The 22,268-nt window shown below is 36.3% G+C and overlaps 2 protein-coding genes and 1 long non-coding RNA gene across 6 annotated transcripts in view; 1 reads left to right on the forward strand and 2 right to left on the reverse strand.

Annotated features, from left to right (window-relative positions):
• LOC129454625 (uncharacterized) overlaps positions 1 to 22,268 on the forward strand; it is a 132,150-nt gene that overhangs the window by 78,158 nt on the left and 31,724 nt on the right. The window lies entirely within an intron of this gene.
• Positions 2,536 to 22,268, reverse strand: part of LOC129455957 (CMP-N-acetylneuraminate-beta-galactosamide-alpha-2,3-sialyltransferase 2) — a 33,325-nt gene continuing 13,592 nt past the window's right edge. The window contains exon 8 of the transcript XR_012359823.1: positions 2,536 to 6,206. The gene's annotated coding sequence lies outside the window, so the exon portion shown is untranslated. The remainder of the gene's footprint in view (positions 6,207 to 22,268) is intronic.
• On the reverse strand, positions 6,348 to 16,461 carry LOC129455794 (CMP-N-acetylneuraminate-beta-galactosamide-alpha-2,3-sialyltransferase 1). 4 transcript variants are annotated; one of them, XM_055220568.2, is made up of 7 exons: positions 16,225 to 16,461; positions 15,325 to 15,621; positions 12,684 to 12,877; positions 8,358 to 8,537; positions 7,442 to 7,487; positions 7,170 to 7,289; positions 6,348 to 6,837 (listed from the first exon to the last, which is right to left on the reverse strand). In XM_055220568.2, exons 2-7 carry the CDS (start codon positions 15,598 to 15,600, stop codon positions 6,670 to 6,672), a joined length of 984 nt encoding a protein of 327 aa, XP_055076543.1. In that variant the 5' UTR covers positions 15,601 to 15,621; positions 16,225 to 16,461; the 3' UTR covers positions 6,348 to 6,669. The 4 variants fall into 4 exon arrangements, with proteins under 4 accessions (XP_055076543.1, XP_055076545.1, XP_055076546.1 ...); XM_055220570.2 differs by having other exon boundaries at positions 16,344 to 16,450; XM_055220571.2 differs by lacking the exon at positions 16,225 to 16,461 and adding an exon at positions 16,079 to 16,187.

The raw sequence follows: 22,268 nt of genomic DNA on the forward strand, positions 1-22,268 counted from the left end.
AAAGTAAAAAAAATAAGGATAAAATATTGGCACGCATCCATTTCACAATTGATGAAAACAAGTTTTGAAATGTGATATGGGCTCATGCCAGACATTCTGTTACGTTGAGATTCACTGTCACCATTAAGTGAATAAAAATATGAGGAAATGATCACTTAAAAAACATTAAATGCATGCATAACATTCAACACACACATCTACAACACAAGCTTTACTGTTTCTTTATTTGCTTGTTTATTTAACCTGGGATCAGGTTTATGGCATGAACACATGATGCTGTAACATGAGGTCTTGTGCTTTTGTTATTAGGCCTGAAATAGCAAGAAAGAGGTCAATGTAGCTTTAAGTGCCATTCAAGATGCAATTTCATCATTTTCTGTAACACTTTACTATAACGTTGTGTGTCTGAGATAGTGTTGTAGTCAAGACCACCTAAACCGAGACTAAGTCATGACCAAGACCTTGCGTGTGTGTATGCCATCAGAGAAGTTGATAAATTGCCATAGTTGATGTGCCATCAGTTGTGGTCTTGACCGGTCTTGAAATAAAATTATGAGTCCTCTTTGTCTGAGACCGAGACGAGACCAAGTAAAAATGCTATCGATTCCAAGACGAGACCAAGACCTTTAAAAAGTGGTCTTGAGAACTTCAACACTAGTCTGAGAAAATAAAAGCCCATATTTAAAAAAAACAATAAGGTTGTTAATGTGATGCATTAACTAACACGAAATAGTTTATCAGTTTTTTAAATCTTTGTTAATGCAAATACATCCTTACTGTAAAGTGTTACCAGTTAAATATTTCACAACATCTTGCATGACAATATTTTCCGTTTTTGAGATTCAGATTAGTAAACATATCGGCATGAAACTACACGCACTCATCTGATACTATAATGGTCTAGTATCAGGTTAAACCTCTTTAGACTATTGTTCCTTAGTTACACCACTTTCTTTGTTACTCAACTTAACCAAAGTGTTGAAAAAACATTCCTCAGAGATTTTGATCCATATTGACACAATGCCACTGATGCAGATTTATTGGCTGTACATACCATGTGCAAACGTACCGTTCCACCACATCCCAAAGCTACTCGACTGGATTGAGATCTTGTGACTGTGAAGTCATTTGACTACAATGAACTAACTGTTATGTTCAAATCAGTTGAATATCATTGCATATCTTGCGAAATGGGTACATTGTCAGAAAAGTAAAAAAGTCTCTTTTTAAAAGGCACTATGTGCCATTTACACTCACCTATAGGATTATTAGGAACACCATACTAATACTGTGTTTGACCCCCTTTTGCCTTCAGAACTGCTTTAATTCTACGGTGCATTGATTCAACAAGGTGCCAAAAGCATTCTTTAGAAATGTTGGCCCATATTGATAGGATAGCATCTTGCAGTTGATGGAGATTTGTGGGATGCACATCCAGGGCACGAAGCTCCCGTTCCACCACATCCCAAAGATGCTCTATTGGGTTGAGATCTGGTGACTGTGTTTAGTACAGTGAACTCATTGTCATGTTCAAGAAACTAATTTGAAATGATTCGAGCTTTGTGACATGGTGCATTATCCTGCTGGAAGTAGCCATCAGAGGATGGGTACATGGTGGTCATAAAGGGATGGACATGGTCAGAAACAATGCTCACTTAGGCGGTGGCATTTAAACGATGCCCAATTGGCACTAAGGGGCCTAAAGTGTGCCAAGAAAGTATTCCCCCACACCATTACACCACCAGCCTGCACAGTGGTAACAAGGCATGATGGATCCATCTTCTCATTCTGTTTATTCTCATTCTGTGTCTCAACCATCTGAATGTCTCAACAGAAATTGAGACTCATCAGACCAGGCAACATTTTTCCAGTCTTCAACTGTCCAATTTTGGTGAGCTTTTTTTGCAGCCTCTTTTTCCTATTTGTAGTAGAGATGAGTGGTATCCGGTGGGGTCTTCTGCTGTTGTAGCCCATCCGCCTCAAGGTTGTGCGTGTTGTGGCTTCACAAATGCTTTGCTGCATACCTCGTTGGTAACGAGTGGTTATTTCAGTCAAAGTTGCTCTTCTGTCAGCTTGAATCAGTCGGCCCATTCTCTGACCTCTAGCATCAACAAGGCATTATCGCCCACAGGACTGCCGCATATTGGACGTTTTTCCCTTTTCACACCATTCTTTGTAAACCCTAGAAATGGTTGTGCGTGAAAATCCCAGTAACTCAGACCGGCCCATCTGAAAAATTGCTTAAATCACCTTTCTTTCTCATTCTGACATTCAGTTTGGAGTTCAGGATATTGTCTTGACTAGGACCACACCCCTAAATGCATTGAAGCAACTGCCATGTGATTGGTTGATTTAGATAATTGCATTAATGAGAAATTGAACAGGTGTTCCTAATAATCCTTTAGGTGAGTGTATACACACACACACACACACACACACACACACACATAAATCATGTGTGTATAAAAATGAGTCAGTGTGTTCTCATCTTTAGTAGTCCGCTGACTTCGCTCACACCTTACACCCATTCAAAGAGTATCTGTTATAATATGTTATAGTACACATATGATATTTGACCCAATCAAATTTCAAGTGTAGAAAAGATGAGAAAGGGAATATTCAAAATTTTAGCACATAAACAATGTGCGTGTCCTGAAGCACCTTAGCTGTTCATCTTAAACAGATACTGTATCAATTCTCACATCTCACGAAAGAGATCTCTCTCGGTTTTTATTTAACTTTATCAACTAAGTATGCAACTCTAACAATTAATAGAAATAAGATGTTGACATATTCATTGAGAGAAAATATTTAAGTCTTTTAGTAGATTAAAGACAAAAGATTTTGTCAAAGAAACAACGGCTAGTTATTCATTTTTTAAACTTCCCAGTATGACTCACTTCATAATAAGAAAGAATGACATGACGTCTGTGACGTGACAAAGAGAATGTAAAAAATGTCTTATTGGATCGAAAGCATATTGTTTGATGCTTGTGAAACATCAGTAATAAAATAAAGTAGAAGTCAACTGTTATACGTTTTCTGTCCACATTACAACAAGAACCTGTGAACAACATTCAGGGCTCCAGACTAACTTTTTTATTATTAGGAGCACTGTACTCTCTGAGTGAAAGTTTTAGAAGTGCAAGCAGAAAATTTAGGGCACACCTTAATCACTATGCAATGCAATTATTCACATTTTTTCCAAAATAATGACATTAGGCCTACTTAAAAATACTAGACTGATGAAACTTTAGAATATGAAGTTATGAAAAAAAAAACATACAATCCCCTTAACTAATTTTAGGCATAAGATACAATAAGTTATATCCAGATCGCAGTGCTTCCCAATCCTGGTCCCCAAGGACCCCCCTCCAAAAAGCCCCAGATGTTCCCCAAAAACACCTGATTCAACTATTAATCCTCTTTCCAAAATGGTAAACATGTATCCCCATCAAGCTGATGAGTTAAATCAGGTGTGTTAAATAAGGAGACATCCAAAACTTTTTGGGAGGGGGTCCTCGAGGACCAGGACTAGGAAGCACCCGAAATGGGATGAGTGGCATGGTAATATACATATTTGAATTCTTCACATTTTCTCATCTTCTATTAATTTCTTTCTTAACTGGGCGCTTATGTCTTAAACCTTTATTTTCATCTATAATGTTATTGATATTATTGTAGACTAAGTTCTCCTCCATGTTTCTCTATGCCACTGACTGGACGGGGCAGAGTCACGTAACCTCACACCCGGTAGTTTGCTTTAAAGAGAAGTATTAACAGGATTGAAAAAAACTAAATAACAGACCTGATAAAATAATGTTGGTTAGAGTTTCTAAATTTCGGTTTCAATTAAGCGTCCAGCCCTGCTTTAAATTACTGTCATCCTTGTTGAAACAAAATAACCTTGAAGTTGGGTGTACGCCTCTTACAAAGGAATTTTGGCTTAGAATATCAATTCTTTACATACACTTCTTTTCTAAACAAAACAAACAAAAAAATCATAAATGTTTCAAAATAGCATTCTTTTCATTTGAGATCAAGCCAGAGGCAAAGTAAAGGTGTGTTCAAGTTGAACTAGCCTGCCAGCTACTGGCGAGATATACCGGTTGCAGGCGGAGAAGGACTGTGTTTGATTTTATTTATCGCAGATGAAGTGGATAAAATGTAATATTTGAAAGATAAGCAAATGTTTTAGCCCCAAACACTTTATGTTGAATTGTTGAGGTTGTGTGTTGGTTTATATTGTATGAAATAAAATAAAAACAAAAATAAAGTTACAGATAAGCATATATGATTAACTACTGATAAATTGAGGTCTGTATTTTTTTCACTTTTATTTTAATAAATGGCACTGTATAACATATAAGGTAACAGTTTTATGTTAAAAACATGATGAGCATAGTGAAACAACGGTGTTAGGATAAACCTGAAACGCACATGATTATAGTTGTCAGAGAGTCTGGCCAATAGACGGGTTGCACGGCGACGTCACTAACTGGTTGCGCGCGCAACCGAGAAGCAGAAAGAAGAGAAGTGCATTGTGTTGTATGGTAGTAGCGGTGTCTGTAAGTCAAAATGCCAAGGAACTGTTGCGTGGAAAATAGTACCAACAGAGTCAGTGCTGGGTGCCTGATGTAAACATACCAGTAGATGCGACTATTACGTTACTAGCATTATAATTATAACATTATAATTCATACATGTATCACAGTAACACTGCAAAAATAAAGACAGAAAAACAGATCCAACTAAAATCAAGTCTTATTTATATACAAACAATCAAGAACGCGTCAATAATTAAGGTTGTTGCAGTAGCCGATCAGCTCACCAATTGGGCTTTCTGCCTCCTGGATGCGCGCGCACCCTGCAATGTTTGTAAACTTGCAACCCCTCTATAAGAATAAAGTGTGTCATCATCATCAAGCCGTGCAGCCGGTTTGGCGGCAACATTGCTGCATTTTCCAATCTGAAGAATTATTAAAACGTCGTCAGAAACGCTTACAACCTTTCCAAACTCCAGTACGGTAATATAATGTATCGCTGTATAGTTAATGTATGATTGAAAATGTGAGTCTTAACGTTATTTTAGTGGATTACTAGATTAATCTTGGTACTGGCACTAATTTACACCACCAGAGTTCGTCAGAGTTCACGGGGGCGCGGAATCACATGCTCACAGTCACATATGAGGAAAAATTAAGTGCAAAAATGCATTCCTCTAATAATTTTATATAAACATATTTTAAACATTTAGTGATGGGAGAATCGAAGTTCTGAATATGTTGAAAAAGAAAAATTATTCACTGTTTCGAAGCTCTCGAAAAACCCAAATCTGGCACCACCTGCTGGTGAAAACATTGTCAACGGAACAAGATCTCAGACAGTCCAAACATTTTACACAATAATTGCAAGATTTTTATAAAGACGTTTATAGGAAAAAATAATTATTTAACTTAACTTAAATCAATTAAGTAAACGTGTATTCAGTGTTTTTAGCTTTATTTATTTAGTTTAATATGACTTTAGTAAGACTGGCTACTATTTAAGGCCTGTTCTGGTCAGTTTAGCTGATTGCATTTTTATTTCAGTTATTTTTCAGATACTTTATTGTGTTTATTTCTTAAGAAGAATTTTCAGGTTTTGAAAGATATATTCACTAATTAATTACTTTTAACTATGTGTTGTATATTAATATTTACTGCCAGATAAACCTTGCAAAAGATTTAATTAAAAAAAAATTACAACTGTGTGTGAAAATTATTTCATGAACAAACAAAAAAAATATGAGAATGAAATGTCAAAGCAATTAAACAAACAACTAATCGTCAAAGCCCTAAAATACTTTATTCTTCCTGGCTCCCGCGTCACCCTGTCTTTGTCATCAAGCCTCACCATTGGTTGAATTTGATATACACATTCAGACGCACTTACCCTTGGAGGCGTCCCCAAACTGTCACCGCAGTGACGCAGCGCAAGTTCTCTCGAAAGGGAACTGTAACAATGTATCTTAAAACGTAACACAATGTGCTCTCACTTAAAATGTGTCCCCACATTTAGTCCTTGAATTTGAGGGTATTGGACCTGAAAGGTCCTTGGATTTGAAGTTAACTAAGATGTGGTAACCCTGAATTATGAATTGCCATTAGATAGTGTGACCCAGCATTGGGTCAAGACAAACAAAACCTAATGGTTTGTAATTTAACCTATTAACCCATTGTTCGGTCAATTATAAAAATTTTGTAGGTTAATCAAATGGTGAGACGCAAGATGGTGCCACTGCCAAAGGGGCGTAATTTTTTTTTTAATTTTCTTTGGGGGGTGCATATAATGAAACTTTTGTAAACTCTGGCTCTCTGGAATACTTTATTCTGATTGGTCACTCCAACCGTCCATCATGTTCCTCAATAATATACACTTTCAGGGTTAAGTGACTTACATTACAATTACACTCTGAGCATCATCTGCCAATATCCGACAGCATTCATAAAAGCCCATGAGAAGAAGTCAATGTTTTTGTCTTCATGTCACTCTCATCAGACCGAAAGGATTTCTTGAGAGGAAACATTCAGTTAAAATGGTCTGCTACCTCAAACTGCAATATTGCAATTTGGTGTTGTACAACAATGACATTGTTCTTCCAGGAACATCTCTGAAATGCGACTTCTTTCATGTCCAACCCTTGTACATTAAAAGCTTCTTTTCCCGGTGAAGTCGAATTATTGTTTTATATTCAAAGTCTCCCGCATGACTTTCATTAGCATATGGAGTCAATGTTTGATCAAAATAATGATGCCACTTTCCATCTTTTGTAGCTCCGAACCCAAAAACGTGAACCTGAAAGAGAGTTCATATTGAATAAATGTTATTTAAAAGCACATTGTTGTTCAAAGTAAATTAAACAATTTGGTTTTGTCAGCGTCAAAATTGTTCACTTAGATTAAAATGCGCAAAATATGTCAAAATACAAAACAGATGTCTTTCCAGTTTTAGTATGTTTTCATAAAAACAAACGATTGAGTTTATATCTAAATTTATAGGCTATACTGTCACTAAAGTGTCACATATATAAAAATGTTTTTGTATAAAATCCTCACCTTATAGCGACCACATACAACGTCATTTAAGCTTTTTTATGAGAAATGATGTTTTGTTTGAGGATGGTTTACCTCGTCACAGATGTGCAGAGCGAATATCACCGTTAGGAAACCAGTAGACGGATATCTGCCATGATTCTCTGTCCAGTTCACGTGGACATATTTCATAAACTCTGGGTGAAGTATCATCACCTGAAACCCAAATAAAACAGGACGATTATGAACAACACTTTTTGATGCTTGTTAAAAATTATTCTTTGATCTGGTATAGATATAGACTTCATTGAGATAATGTTTAAAATACAATGTATGTTGTTTGTTTTAAGAAGGTCTGCACTGTTTACCTTGTCCCTATTGATGTTTATTGTAGATGGAACATCCGTATATGTTCTGAGAAGGAAACAGATAAGATAAAATAATTATTTTTCACATACCAAAAAAATGAAACATCATAGCAGTGTTGAGGAAATAACGTGCGTGCATTTTTGTTGATGATAAGATCATAAAGGAGCGTGTGATGCGCTGTATTGTTATGCTGGTGAATGATAATTAGTGAGATATTGATGAGGTCCTCGATCTCTGCTTCAGTCCAGATATTTTTGTGGTGAATGTTAATCTACATTTATAACCCCTGTGTCAAACAGCTGAACCATAACTTGTTGGGATGACATATGGGTCCGCATCACGGCACGCCCCTTATTATTTCTGCCTTTTGTTCACACAGGACGCTGTACTTAAATGTTACTGCAATGTTATTAGGTCTCCTTTAAGGAAGCGATTCTAACATTTACGGGATGTGTTTGTGTTCACACAGAAGGCTCTCTGCCAATTTTACGGAAATTTCTGGGAAATTCTGATATCAAAGTGCTGGGTGAATGGGGTACAAATATGAACTCTTAAGATAGTTTTTGAAAGGGTACCGCAATGAAATAGGTGCTCTTTAATTAACCCCTACCTGGACCCAGCCAATGGCCATGTTGTTATTTTTAATGCCATCCAAACATCAAAGACCCTTCCTATCTTTCAATCCAATACCCTCTTAAAACTGCTAGGGTTTTAATCAAAGTATTGAGTCAAAAAATGACAAACGCAGCCTGTTGGGTTTTAATTTAACATACGCTTTTTTGACCCAACGCTGGGTTTTTTCTTTCACTATGAGAGGTTGCACATTCAAAAGTAAAACCTTTTAAAAATATACTAGGGTTAGAGTATGTCATTAGTTTTTGGCCATAGTGTGTGTAGTAATAGAGTTATTCTTACTTTGTGATGTGTTTAGTGGTAAAGACACTGATGAGCCACTCAATGTCCAAAATCTTAAAAGGAGAAAACACCAGATGGGTGGAGTTGTCCAAATCCATAGCGCTCTCAGGGTAGAAAATCCGGTGAGTGGTTTTTAAACCCACATCCTCTTCGAAACCTCCTGTGGGACCTTTATTGATCCTGTGGGACAAACAAACAGCGACAGGTTGTTAGTGAATAACACAATGGTTCAAATATTTCCTTTTTCTGTTTTTTTTCAATAAGCTACTATACACTCACTCACCTAAAGGATTATTAGGAACACCTGTTCAATTTCTCATTAATGCAATTATCTAATCAACCAATCACATGTCATTTGCTTCAATGCATTTAGGGGTGTGGTCCTGGTCAAAACAATCTCCTGAACTCCAACCTGAACATCAGAATGGGAAAGAAAGGTTGACCGTGACATGGTTGGTGCCAGAGGGGCCGGTCTGAGTATTTCACAATCTGGTTAGTTACTGGGATTTTCACGCACAACCATTTCTAGGGTTTACAAAGAATGGTGTGAAAAGGGAAAAACATCCAGTGTGTGGTAGTCCTGTGGGCGAAAATGCCTTGTTGATGCTAGAGGTCAGAGGAGAATAGGCCGACTGATTCAAGCTGATAGAAGAGCAACTTTGACTGAAATGACCACTCGTTACAACCGACGTATGCAGCAAAGCATTTGTGAAGCCACAACACGCACAACCTTGAGGCGGATGGGCTACAACAGCAGAAGACCCCACCGGTACCACTCATCTCCACTACAAAGAGGAAAAAGAGGCTACAAAAGCTCACCAAAATTGGACAGTTGAAGACTGGAAAAATGTTGCCAGGTCTGATGAGTCTCGATTTCTGTTGAGACATTCAGATGGTAGAGTCAGAATTTGGCATAAACAGAATGAGAACATGGATCCATCATGCCTTGTTATCACTGTGCAGGCTGGTGGTGGTGTAATGGTGTGGAGGATGTTTTCTTGGCACACTTTAGGCCCCTTAGTGCCAATTGGGCATTGTTTAAATGCCACCGCCTACCTGAGCATTGTTTCTGACCATGTCCATCCCTTTATGACCACCATGTACACATCCTCTGATGGCAATTTCCATGGCAGGATAATGCACCATGTTACAAAGCCCGAATCATTTCAAATTGGTTCTTGAACATGACAATGAGTTCACTGTACTAAACACAGTCACCAGATCTCAACCCAATATAGCATCTTTGGGATGTGGTGGAACAGGAGCTTCGTGCCCTGGATGTGCATCCCACAAATCTCCATCAACTCCAAGATGCTATCCTATCAATATGGGCCAACATTTCTAAAGAATGCTTTCAGCAACTTGTTGAATCAATGCCACGTAGAATTAAGGCAGTTCTGATGGCAAAAAAGGGTCAAACACAGTATTAATATGGTGTTCCTAATAATCCTTTAGGTGAGTGTATGTCATTAAACTGACCCTCATCAGCAAGTAATTTTGCGTTTAATAGCCACCCTTACAAAAATATTGCTCTTTGAATGTTGAGATCTTTTAAAAAGCTCTTATGAGTCGTCGCGACACTAATTTTGGTAATTTTGGTCGGCCGGCCACTCCTGGGAAGGTTCACCACTGTTCCATGTTTTGGCCATTCGTGGAAAATAGCTCTGGCTGTGGTTCGCTGAAGTCCCAAAGCTTTATAAATGGCTTTATAACCTTTTCCAGACTGATAGTTCTCAGTTATTTTCTTTCTCATTTGTTCCTGCATTCTTTGGATCTCAACATCATGTGTAGCTTTTTCAAGCATTTTTCACACAGGACCACGTGTGTTTGGATTTTGTGAAAATTGGTACTTTCGCTCCTACCCTCAGGTTGTTATCGCAGAAAGAACCCCCGACTGTGTGATACAAGACCCTCTGCTTCACATCTTGTATCAGACTGAAGGGGCTTATTTTGCGATAACAACCTGCTACCTGTACATTATCCTGCTATTTGCCTCATAAGTAAGTTAAGGGACATTAAATATTGTTTTGGTATATTTTATTTACTAATTTTTATTTACTAATTTTTTGACAAATGTCACAAACACAATTTTGTTTAATAATTTATGAATATAATGGCCACTGTAAAAAATTCTGTAGAATTAACAGTATTACTGGCAACTAGCTGCCAGCAACTTACTGTAGATTTTACATGTATGTTATTTACTTAATGATTTGTTAAATTGGTAAAAAAAAACATTCACATTTAGGCCTACATTTTACTGAAATTGCTTAATTTTGTTTAGTTTTTTTTTTAATATAGATTTTCCATGTGTCTCAGTAGTCAGGGCACTGATCAGGGAGTCGGCCATTTTAAGGGCTGTCTCAATCGCAAAATCCGTCCAGTGCACTGGAATGTTCGTTCCCTAAAAATCCCCACAATGCAACGCAAAAACCAGTGAGCATCGAAGGTCCCTATGTTCCCTTACCGGAAATCACGTGACCTTTTCTGAAGCTCGCCAACCGAACATCACGTGATCCAACTCAATAAACTTTATGAAATGTGACAGAACTTTTATAAAGACAAACGTTTGTTTTTAAATGTAAACACACATCGCTACACAGTAAGGAACCACAATCTACTCAATATTTAAAGTAATAGTATTTTTTTCTTGTAAATAATATTTACATTTAAAATGTAATTATATTCCTCCAATTGTATGCACGGATATATATATAAGTCAGAGAGATGTTGGTTTTGCCGGTTGTTGATGAGTAACAGCTGTGAATGATCACAACGCGCTTAAGCAGCCACGTGACAGAAAAATAAGTGAACATTGTCCCAATGTCAAGTGAGCTAGGGTCCTTACCAGTGCCCGAACCTGGGTACATGATATACTGATTCACGACCTCGGGAACGAATTGAGACACAGAGCATATTTTAGAGTTTACTTGTATGAGGTAATTCTAGGAGTAAAGATGTTTGCATATGACAGACACATCCTGTTTTTAAAGGTGGTGTATGTAGGTTTGTTTCAAAGTTGACACCCTGTACTGTTTAACATTTTGGAAATTGTGTGTTTTCTTTGGGAACATTTGCATGTAAAAGCAGAACTGCTTACTATTTTTGTCTATCTGTTGTAGGTGGATCATAAGCGAAGCTCAAAAAAGTTGGAAAGCTGCAGGTCGGCCATTGGCTTGTTAACAGTAAATTCAGTGACACATTCAAATGTGAAAGATATGTCACTGAAATGTATAAATAAATCTTTCAGCATTCCTTATATTAACTGACAAAACAGGAAACTCGACCAGAAATATACTCAAACGTCTGTTAAATCATATGTAAGCAAACTCTATGCTAATATTATCTTGTTTTGTTTCCATGTCTTATCCTTCCACCAACGACCAACAGACACAAATCTTGTTCGGCCTGATTCTCAGAATTGTACAGTCACAAAATGATGACCACAGCCAGGTTACTCTATGGTAATCACAGCTTGTTTCTCAAGATAAAGATGATAATAGACCATTCTCTTATCTGACCAAATGCTCAACATCATTGCATCAATGCCACACAACAAAGAACATTGGATGTATGCACAATGATCCAGCAAACAAGCTTCTACAAACATTGACACAATCCTATTGACTTTAATTTTACAGTTAGTAATGTAATATTAACATCACTATTTTGTTCTCATGAACTCTTATTCTGTTTTGTCTGGCGCCATCCAGCTCGTCGGGAGCAGCTGGGGTTAGGGGTCATGCTCAAGGACACCTCGACACTTGGTCAGGTGGAGCCGGGGTTGAACCCACCAACCTTCCGGTTGGTAGACAACCTGAACCACTGAGCCACTGCCGCCAAAGGACGCATTGTAATTATCTGTTAAATTGTTCTATGTGGCTTTATTAAGTGCATGTCCATTTACAACCCTAGGAATTGTCCCCAGAATAAAATGGTCTATTATTACCTTATTTGAAAGGGTCATGAATAATAATGTTGAGCTGTGCCCTGATTGGCTGTTTCACAGAGTAGTTCAGTAGCTCTGTGTGTATGTAAACAGACCTTATGTTTGAGTCAGTATTAGACGAAGATGGGTAAATATTGGACAGAACACACATGCTGGGTTAAAAATGACCCAATGTTGGGTTGTTGTTATGCAACCATGGGGTATAATAACCCAGCAGTTGGGTTAAAACAACCCAACATTGGGTCAATTTTAATCCAGCATGTGTTCTGTCCAATACTTACCCATTATGGGTCAAAAATAACCCAGCCATTTTTATGATTTTCCCTTGTTCACAACAACACATAACAATACAAAATTGACACTTTATTATTTGCTACCTCATGACACAGTCTTTGGAATCTATGAGAGGTCCATAACGCGATCCCAGAAGGTTTCCTGAGTTCCCGACGACAGCACAAGTTCTGCAGTGGTTTGGATGACTATCCGAGCAGGGTTTTTGATCTGGGAAGAGCGGGAACAGGTTCCTCACCAAGGCTGTGTAGTTGGCAACATGTTTTACAACTTGTAGTCCCTGTGTAACATTTTTAAAGTAAGTAACTTTTAATTCAATAATGGACAAGTTAACAGTCTTTCATGTGAATGTTATGTTTGTAATGTAGTCAGCCTTTTTGTACAAATCTTTTCAGTAAATAAATCTATGAATCTTAAATCTATAGCAAACGTAAATGCAGTGAAAGAGCATACAGTATCATTGGCTTGACCTACTGAACTATAACACAAAGACTAGGGATGCATCGTTACTGGTATCGGGTATCGGTCTCGATACCACATTTTCTAAAGTACTCGTTAAAAGTCCCCCGATACCGTGTATGGATACCACGGTCTGAGAAATGTCTATGTTTGAGCGGCGTGTAAGGGGTTAATGCCTTGTGTTGTCCAAAGAGGCAGAGTTTACAACAATCTGAAAAAAATACTTGAGTTGCACTGTCACGGTTTATTTTTTTAATAATTATTTATTCTGTAATATGTTGCATACAACATGCTTTTCATTTTAAATAAATTTTCTTAATTCCAAACAAGTCCCTTGTTTGTTTTTTTGTTAAATTATGTGACTGTTACCTGTAAATTTAAATCATGTTTTTTTTTTATTAAGTCCTCGGTATCGGCAAGTACTGAAATGCAAGTACTTGTGCTCCTACTCGTATTCCAAAAAAGTGGTATCGGTGCATCCCTAACAAAGACTAACACAAAGATGTTATTGACACTCTGCTTTGTTGTGACTTGTAAAAGAATTTCAATTGCATGCTTAAATAAAGCATAGTCAGACTGTTTACTATAAACCAATTCAATGACTCACTTACTGTAAGAGTTATTCATTTGTTTATGTTTAGTAGCTAAGTAATATAAATAAAAAGGTGAACAGTTAAATCTGTGTTCAACCCGGCTACTCACCTTGTTTAGACAACATGTCTAAAATAGCATGTATTTCCAGTCACAAGAATTTGACTTTGTCTAACACAAAAATTATTAATGTAATGCCAAGTCAAGATATCGATTTACATGATGAGTTATATTATTTCTTCACTGAAACAAAATGATTCATTGAATTTAATCAATTTTTTTAAGGTAAGTGGTTGCAATCAATTTATTTAAGCTACATTTAAACAAAAAAGATTAGTAACGTAAAATAAAATATAAAACTTTTGTTTAAATGTAGCTTAAATAAATTGATTACAACCACTTACCTTAAAAAAATTGATTAAATTCAATGAATCATTTTTTTCAGTGTTATAGCAAATCAAGATACTATATAGATTAGGTTAACTGAGTTAACAGAATAAAATGAGGTTAAAAAGGAAAGTGTTTTTAATTAAGGTCAAAACTTTCGCACATTAAATTGGACTATTTAAAGTTTATTTGTTGCGTACACTGAAAAAAATGATTCATTGAATTTAATCAATTTTTTTAAGGTAAGTGGTTGCAATCAATTTATTTAAGCTACATTTAAACAAAAAAGATTTGTAACGTAAAATAAAATATAAAACTTTTGTTTAATTGTAGCTAAAATAAATTGATTGCAACCACTTACCTTAAAAAATTGATTAAATTCAATGAATCATTTTTTTCAGTGTAACTGTAATTAGCAATATTTTGTACAGTTATTGTAAAATTTCATTATTGTCATAACTGTTAACCAAGAACCCGCCAAGTACTGAATTTGAACCCAACATACCTTTTCGACATTTTCATGCAATAAATAAAAATGTTTAATAATGTAAATACGTCATATTTTCTGGTGTTATGACAAACTTTGACTACCAGATGACTCACCTCATTAAAGCTATTTATTTTCTTAACCCTAATATGCAGATTTACCGCACAAGTAATATTTTTTTTACTTATTATCAATATTGATAACATTTGTGCTGCTTTAGGTTCAGAAATGTAATAATTCGGTGTAAAAATAACACTGCACAAATAAAAATAGCTTACTTTTTGTAAAAGCTGTTTTTTATTATTATTAATGAAAAGGACAGCAGCTTGTTTCATTAAGACTATATTGCCTGATCCAGTATGATGATATGTATCTAATTTCTTTGTCTTTGTTCACTTTAGACACAAATATTTATATTATAAATATTGACTGTCCTGTGGGTATTTCAAGATCATCTTGGGTGTCGTCCCCATTCAAGCGCAAAGGAAATTCATAGACTCTTCACAGTGATGCCAGAAGAACAATTTTTGGTTGCCCAAAGAAACATCAAGTCAAAAGTATTTTTTAAAGAACCGTTACATAATTTTTACATAATTTCTTACCATTTTCCACTAAAAAAGGTTTTGTTCATCTCCTGATGTTAATTGTTTTTCTATAACATTCTGTAAGAAAGCATTTCTAATATTACTCTGCCTAAAGTTCCATCACTCTAAATTCTGCTGTTTATATATATCAACTTGTTAAAACTGCGTAAGAACTTTCTCTAGATTCAAGCTTAATGGGAAGTTTGAGCAAATTCTTACCCTCCACCAACTCGAGAGGGGTGCGCTCAACGCGCTGTTGCTGCTGTTGAGCAAAAGTTGGACTGTCGGTGCGTAACGCGCGCAGAACCAATCCGTGCGTTCGCGGTCCGGAGCGCACGTGCGATTAACGCACGCAGCGCGTTTGGACACATGATAGTTGTCGGTCAAAAGCATCCACGTGTTTTCAAAGTACAAACACAAGATGATCGTGCAGCTCAGGAGCAAAATCACATAGTGATGATGACGAGGTTTCAGTTTGGGTAAGACCATTGCCATCTGTCGTTCTCAGAGTTACGCCTGCGAAAACATACAGTGTTAAAAAAGAAACATGCACAGAAAAAGTGAACACATTATTAGCCTACTTTTGAAATAAGGAGTCTAAAATAAAAATATAGCTAAAGCAGGATAGGCTGTATTAAAATATGGACTGTCTTTGAATGAACCTAAAATGACCATATTAAAACCAAAAACAACCCAGTACAACAATTCAGCAATTACCTAAACTAATATAACCGAGGTCTAGCATTAAACAATGAATAAATGATTCCTGGTTGTGAATTCAGCCTCAAATAAAGCACTGAAGGTAAGTGGGCGCAATCAACTTATTTAAGCTACATTTAAACAGACAAACAAATAAATAAAAATAAAAACTTTTGTTTAAATGTAGCTTAAATAAATTGATTGCAAAAAAAATTTGTAGACTAAATTGAATGAATATTTTTTTTCAGTGACAAATTACGCAACGCGCTAATACCATGTTTGGTTTGAGTCTACTCCAAATTTCCCTAGACACAATAAAGTAGCCTATTTCATTTCTTTGCGAGGTCCTGACCGCTCTACAATGTGTCTCCATCAAAAACGATTCAATGACACTTATGAATCAATATAAAGATCGCTTACCTGCTTATCTGCTTCTTTTATTATTCATTAATTTATAAATGCCATAAAAAAGTTTTATATGACGCGAGTGTTTGATTTCGGTTTCAACAGTTGAGCTCTGGTCGAGCCGGTTCATCCACCTGATCTGCTATGGTATATTCCCCATGTTTTACACACAAATGCGTCCTGTTAAGAGAGCAAGCTAACTGTACAGTGTTGTCTGTGTGGCATCACATTTGCATGGCAGGTGTTAAGTGAAGTTTATTTAACTAAGTTCGGGAGGAGCATGTAATCCAACCGATCAGCGCAAAGATGTAGGCGTAGCCGTCCCTCAACTCTGTCCCGTGACAGCTTTTGCAGCATCCCTCATCCACTCCATCGCCTTCTGGACCCGGGGATAATAAGAGTGTGAAAATTGAATGTGCTATGTAACTTCACTTGTTTTTTCTCTTATCTGAGACTCCTATGAGTGCATGAGTGTGTTTGTATGTCTATACATATGTGATGGATGCATGTCAGAGTTTTCTCCTGCACTTGCTGTTGCCCCAAGGATACAACATGCATGAACATTTGTCTGTATCCACTGTCCCAAACACTTTACCTTTTGTCTAACAGGAACCATTCTACATTTTACCATTATATCCCTTACAAAAAATAACCATGGTTGTATTATAGTAAAAGAGTAGAAATCATGGTAAATTGGTGTATTGATTACTATTTGTATTTGTGTGTGTGTGTGAGAGAGAGAGAGAGAGAGAGAGAGAGAGAGAGAGAGAGAGAGAGAGAGAGAGAGAGAGAGAGGTTTAAATATATCTTTAATCAGTTAAATTACACCATTCTACACAATAATACAAAAGTTGCTCACAAAAATTACCAAACAAATATCAAAGAATCATCATCACCAACTGCAAACAAGCCACTATTTGCACACCATTTATATGTAAATTTAACCATATTGTCTGCAGTTTTGAAAAATATGTATTCTACCCTTATTCGCGATTCAACCAATGCTTTGAACATTTTCAAAACATTAACTGTCCGTCCTTCAATAGAAAGCCTACCAAGTCTTCCAAATAGCCAATTTTGCCTGACCAATTATGAAATTGGCAAAAGTACAACGCTCTTTGTTTGAGAGAGAGAGAGAGAGAGAGAGAGAGAGAGAGAGAGAGAGAGAGAGAGAGTAAAATTTAATATCCAAGTATTTTCATTATTGGTTGTGGCCAATAGCAACACATTGTACTGCAGTGTGTGGACATAAGATGGACAGGAAGACACACCTGTATAAAATTCAAGAAATGCACATGCAACACAGCTAAAAATCTGCTTCTTATGTGTTGTGTTGGCTGGCATGAACAGGTTATGTGTTCAGTGTGGATGATGTGTTATGATATGGCATCTGTTTAGTTGGGCCCTGTGTTGTGTAGACTGACACAATTTCAAACTAAATTCGGTAACACTTTATTATAATGTTCATTAATTAACATTAGTTAACTACATTAGTTAACATGAACTAATGATGAACTGCACTTGTGCAGCATTTATTAATCTTTATTAATGTTAATTTCAACAATTACTAATACTTTATTAAAATTTGGTTAACGTTAGTTAATGCACCGTGAACTAACATAAACAAACAATGAACAGCTTTATTTCTATTAACTAACATTAAAGGGATACTTCACCGATTTAGCATTCAGCTTTGTATCTGTAGAAACCCGGCAGTATTACTGAATGACCATGTTTCCCTCCATCATTTCCCCCTGAGAGGAGAGATATCTGCATTTTGGTTCTGCAAAAAAGTCCTCCGATGATGCAAAAATCGTCATATTACATCATCGGAGGACTTTTTTGCAGAACCAAAATGCAGATATCTCTCCTCTCAGGGGGAGGTGATGGAGGGAAACATGGTCATTCGGTAGTGCTGCCGGGTTTCTGCAGATGCAGAGCTGAATGCTAAATCGGTGAAGTATCCCTTTAACAAAGATTAATAAATGCTGTAACAAATGTATTGCTCATGGTTTGTTCATGTTAGTTAATACATTAACTAATGTTAAATCATGAACATTATAATAAAGTGTTACCCTAAATTCAAAGAATTAAACATCAAAAGTGATGAAAAACTTATCTGAGATGAAAAAGTGATAAAATACTTATTTAAGATCAGCATGTTTTCCCCCAATATCTGGAGGAGAATAGAATTTTCTTCTCTTATTTCATATTATCACAAAAACGAATAGTACTTTAATTTATAAATAGTCCTCAGTGGTAAATCACAAATATTAACCATATATTATGTCTATATTACTTGCAAAAAGGCTAAAGTAAACATCTGTAAACAGTTATACATAAATGTGTATGACTGCATTGGTTTAAGATGTGAAAAATGCAGTGGTTCCACTAGACCCACAAACATTTTCTAAGTAACAAAAATATGAACACCACACAAGGGTTAAGTTTGAGGAGGGTGGACGCCCTACAGACTCGTAGACTAAGTGAGCACGCGCAATTTAAGGCCACGAGACAGAAAGTCCACATGATGTGCGGACAGGGCCATAATGGGATGAGTGGCATGGCAATATACATACTTGTATTCTTTACATGTTTCTCATCTTCTATCCAGTTTTTCTTAAATGGGGACTGATGACATAAACCTTTATAATGTTTAAACCATGGTTCTCTATGCCACTGACAGGACGTAACCTCATACCGTAGTTTGTTTTAAAAGAGAAAGTATTAACATTAACCTAAATAATTGACCTGATAAAGCAGGGTTGGTTAGAGTTACTGAATTTCAGTTTCGATTAATTTCCAATTAATCGTCCAGCCATGTTTAAAATTACTGTTATCCTTGTTGACAGATTAAAACAAAATAACCTTGAAGTTGGGTGTACACCACTTACACAGGAATTTTGGCTCAGAATATCAATTCTTTACATACACCTTTTTCCTAAAAAAAAAAAAAAAAATCATGAATGTTTCTGAATAGCATTCTTTTCATTTATAAGCAGGCCAGGGGCAAATTAAAGGTGTGTTTAAGTTGAACTATACTAGCCTGCCACCTACTGACGAGATATAGCGGTTGCATGTAATATGTAATATTTGAAAGATACGCAGATGTTTTAGCCCAACCATTTTATATTGACCGTGTGCCGGTTTATATTGTAAAATAAAAACAAAAATGAAGTTACTGATAAGCATATGATTAAATACTAATAAATTGAGATCTGTATTATTTTCATTTTTTTTTTAAATAAGTGGCACTGTATAACATATAAGGTTTACTGTTATAAAAACACGATGAGCATAGTGGAACAACGAGGATAAACCTGACAAATGCACGTGATTATGGTTGTCAGAGAGTCTGGCCAATAAGAATAAAGTGTGTCGTCATCAAGCGTTGCGGGCAGCTGGTTTTTGCAATCTGAAGAATTAAAACAGAAACACGGAATCAGTCACATATGAGGTAAAACTTAGTGCAAAAATGCGTTCCTCTAATTATTTCATATAAACATATATAAAAAAATAATAGTAATGGGAGAATCGAAGCTTCGAATCTGTTGATTCAGAATAAAGATTCACTGTTTCGAAGCGCTCGAAAAAACAAAATCTGGCTCCACCTGCTGGTAGAAACCTTGTAAAAGGAAGATATCTACACTTTTTTACACAATAATTGCAAGATTTTTCTAAATATAACTAAAATGTTTTTAGGAAAAATTAATTATTTAACTTAACTTAAATCCATTAAGTTAACGTGTATTCTGTGTTTTTAGTTTTATTTAGGGCAAACAGATCATTAACACTTTAACCCCCTTTTTTATAATGCACATTGGCAAAATAGTGTTATCAGTCTAAAGAATGAATGTTTTATGAACTTACAGTACCTAATAAAACTGACCGAGTTCACCTAACCATATTAGACACTGGTTATTTGTGATCAGTTCCCCCAGTGGTTCGAATCATAGCTAAAGTGTATCGAAAACTACACTGAGCTAACTTTACGGTGTAAAATGAGTGTATACAACTAGATCGGCTGCCAAACCTCCCTTCACATTGCAGTGATCCATGATCGTGGTCTCCCCTCGTCTTTACGAAACCAAAACATTGTTATTTTTTTAGTTTATTCACTAGCCAGACCATTAAACAAACAGAGACCGGAAGTTAAGTTGCGTCCAGACATGTAACCACAACAACATGTTTGCGTCCAATGAAACTTTGATATTAATGTCTGTTTATGAACGCATTTCTGTGAGAGGTGCACTGTGCCTCCTTAAAAAAATTGTGTATGACACCCCTGGCCCAGGATTGTCTCCTCGTCTCCGTTAGTGCATTTAATTGTATTTAATTCTGTTCCTGTGATTTTACCTCTATACTTTCTAACAGAGCTATCATTAAAGGCGGAGTGCACAATGTTTGAAAGCCAATGTTGATATTTGAAATCACCTAAACAAACATGCCCCTACCCCAATAGAATCTGGACCTTCTTTTAAAAGACCCGCCCCCCACATACGCAACCCGGCAAGGATGTCGGTTAGTTGACACGCTCCTTAACTGCTGATTGGCTATAAGTGTGTTTTGGTAGTCGGCCCGTCTCCTTTTCCAAAGCTTTTTCAAACATTGTGCACTCCGCCTTTAAAGAGCACCTATTTCAAACGTTATTTTGTGTATTTGGTGTAATGCAATGTTTTTGCGTGGTTTATGGTTAAAGACACATTATTTTCCACATACCTTACATTTTTGTAGCTCCAGATATCACTCTCTTCCTGATGGATTTGAAAAGCTCAAATGTCCCTGATTGGCCAGCTAATCTGTACGTTGTGATTGGCCTGAATACCTCTGACATCAGCCGGAAATGTGACGCTCCTTACCATGTTTGAAAGATTTGCTCACAATGCAATGCTCAATGCTAACAGGAGTTAACTTACAGCAGGGCTAGTCAACTGGCGGCCCGCGGGCCAAGTACGGCCCGCCAATCATCTTTATCCATCACCTTTGGCCGTTTCCCAATCGGAAGGCTGCAGCCTCCGGAGATCGCATATGCAGACTGCATATGTCATCAAGTTTAAGTTAACTGAGCATTACATTCCCAATTTACGATTAACTAAGAATAATAGTCAACTTTATAATTGTTAAAATTCTGAAACAAGACTTATGACGTATGCAGCCTGGAAATGCGACATCCGGAGACCGGAAGTGATGTATTTCAGTGTGTTCCAATCAAAACTGTGTGCAAAGTAAGCATTATTCATTATTTTTTGTTTCAGTTTATCAGTAACACTTGAATACTTTAAAAAACAATCAATTACAGGTAAGTAAATTATTAACTACGTATATTTGTAGATTAAAGGTTCTCTCCCATGACAGATTTATGATTAAACTACAATTTCATTGACTGCTATTAGGGGGCGAACTCCCGACAGTTATATCTGTATGTAATGTACAATGGAAAGGCTGTTTAGCCCATATATCTATAAAATATAAAAAAACAGAACATGTTGTGCAATTTTAGTCATTAGGAGAAGACTGGCTATATGTTGTGAATTCTTGACATGTAACAATTAATGAAAGTTGAACAGTTATAAACAAAATATGTTTTAGAGTGTTGATTTTTTACACTTTTACTATTAACATTTGGCTCTTACATGTTCAACTGCAATTGTTTTTAAATATGAATAAAGAAAATATGAGTTTTCAATAATTAAAAGGCAACACACTGGATACAAGAAGTGTGCATTTTTTTTTGAAAATGCATGTTTTTTAATACGTTTTTTAAAAAATACTATAACAAAAGTAACAAAAACAATAACAACACACACACATATATGGTTAAAGTAAAATATATATCAAAAGTAAAAATAGGGGTAAAAGTTTGGCCCGCGTCATATTTACAATTTTAAAATCTGGCTCCCGAAGAAGAGTAGTTGAAGACCCCTGACTTACAGGCTGTGAGTCGAAAGCGGGAGGAACTATGATAATGTCGGTCTCGTCTACATCACCAATCCTCGGAAGTAAACTTTTGCCTACAATCCGTGTGTTTGTTGTAGTCCAAGAAAAAAGATTTACATTGG

Source organism: Misgurnus anguillicaudatus, chromosome 20, assembly GCF_027580225.2.
Source record: "Misgurnus anguillicaudatus chromosome 20, ASM2758022v2, whole genome shotgun sequence".
NCBI classification, from domain to species: domain Eukaryota; kingdom Metazoa; phylum Chordata; class Actinopteri; order Cypriniformes; family Cobitidae; genus Misgurnus; species Misgurnus anguillicaudatus.

What these genes read in the sequence shown, in the direction of transcription:
- LOC129455794 (XM_055220568.2), bottom strand. Translation starts at nt 15,600, where the DNA reads ATGGCAATGGTCTTACCCAAACTGAAACCTCGTCATCATCACTATGTG. An exon ending in TCCAAAGACTGTGTCATGAG is followed by an intron (nt 8,538 to 12,683) that starts GTAGCAAATAAT and finishes TTTGTCCCACAG; the next exon opens with GATCAATAAAGGTCCCACAG. An exon ending in TAAACATCAATAGGGACAAG is followed by an intron (nt 7,290 to 7,441) that starts GTAAACAGTGCA and finishes TTTGGGTTTCAG; the next exon opens with GTGATGATACTTCACCCAGA.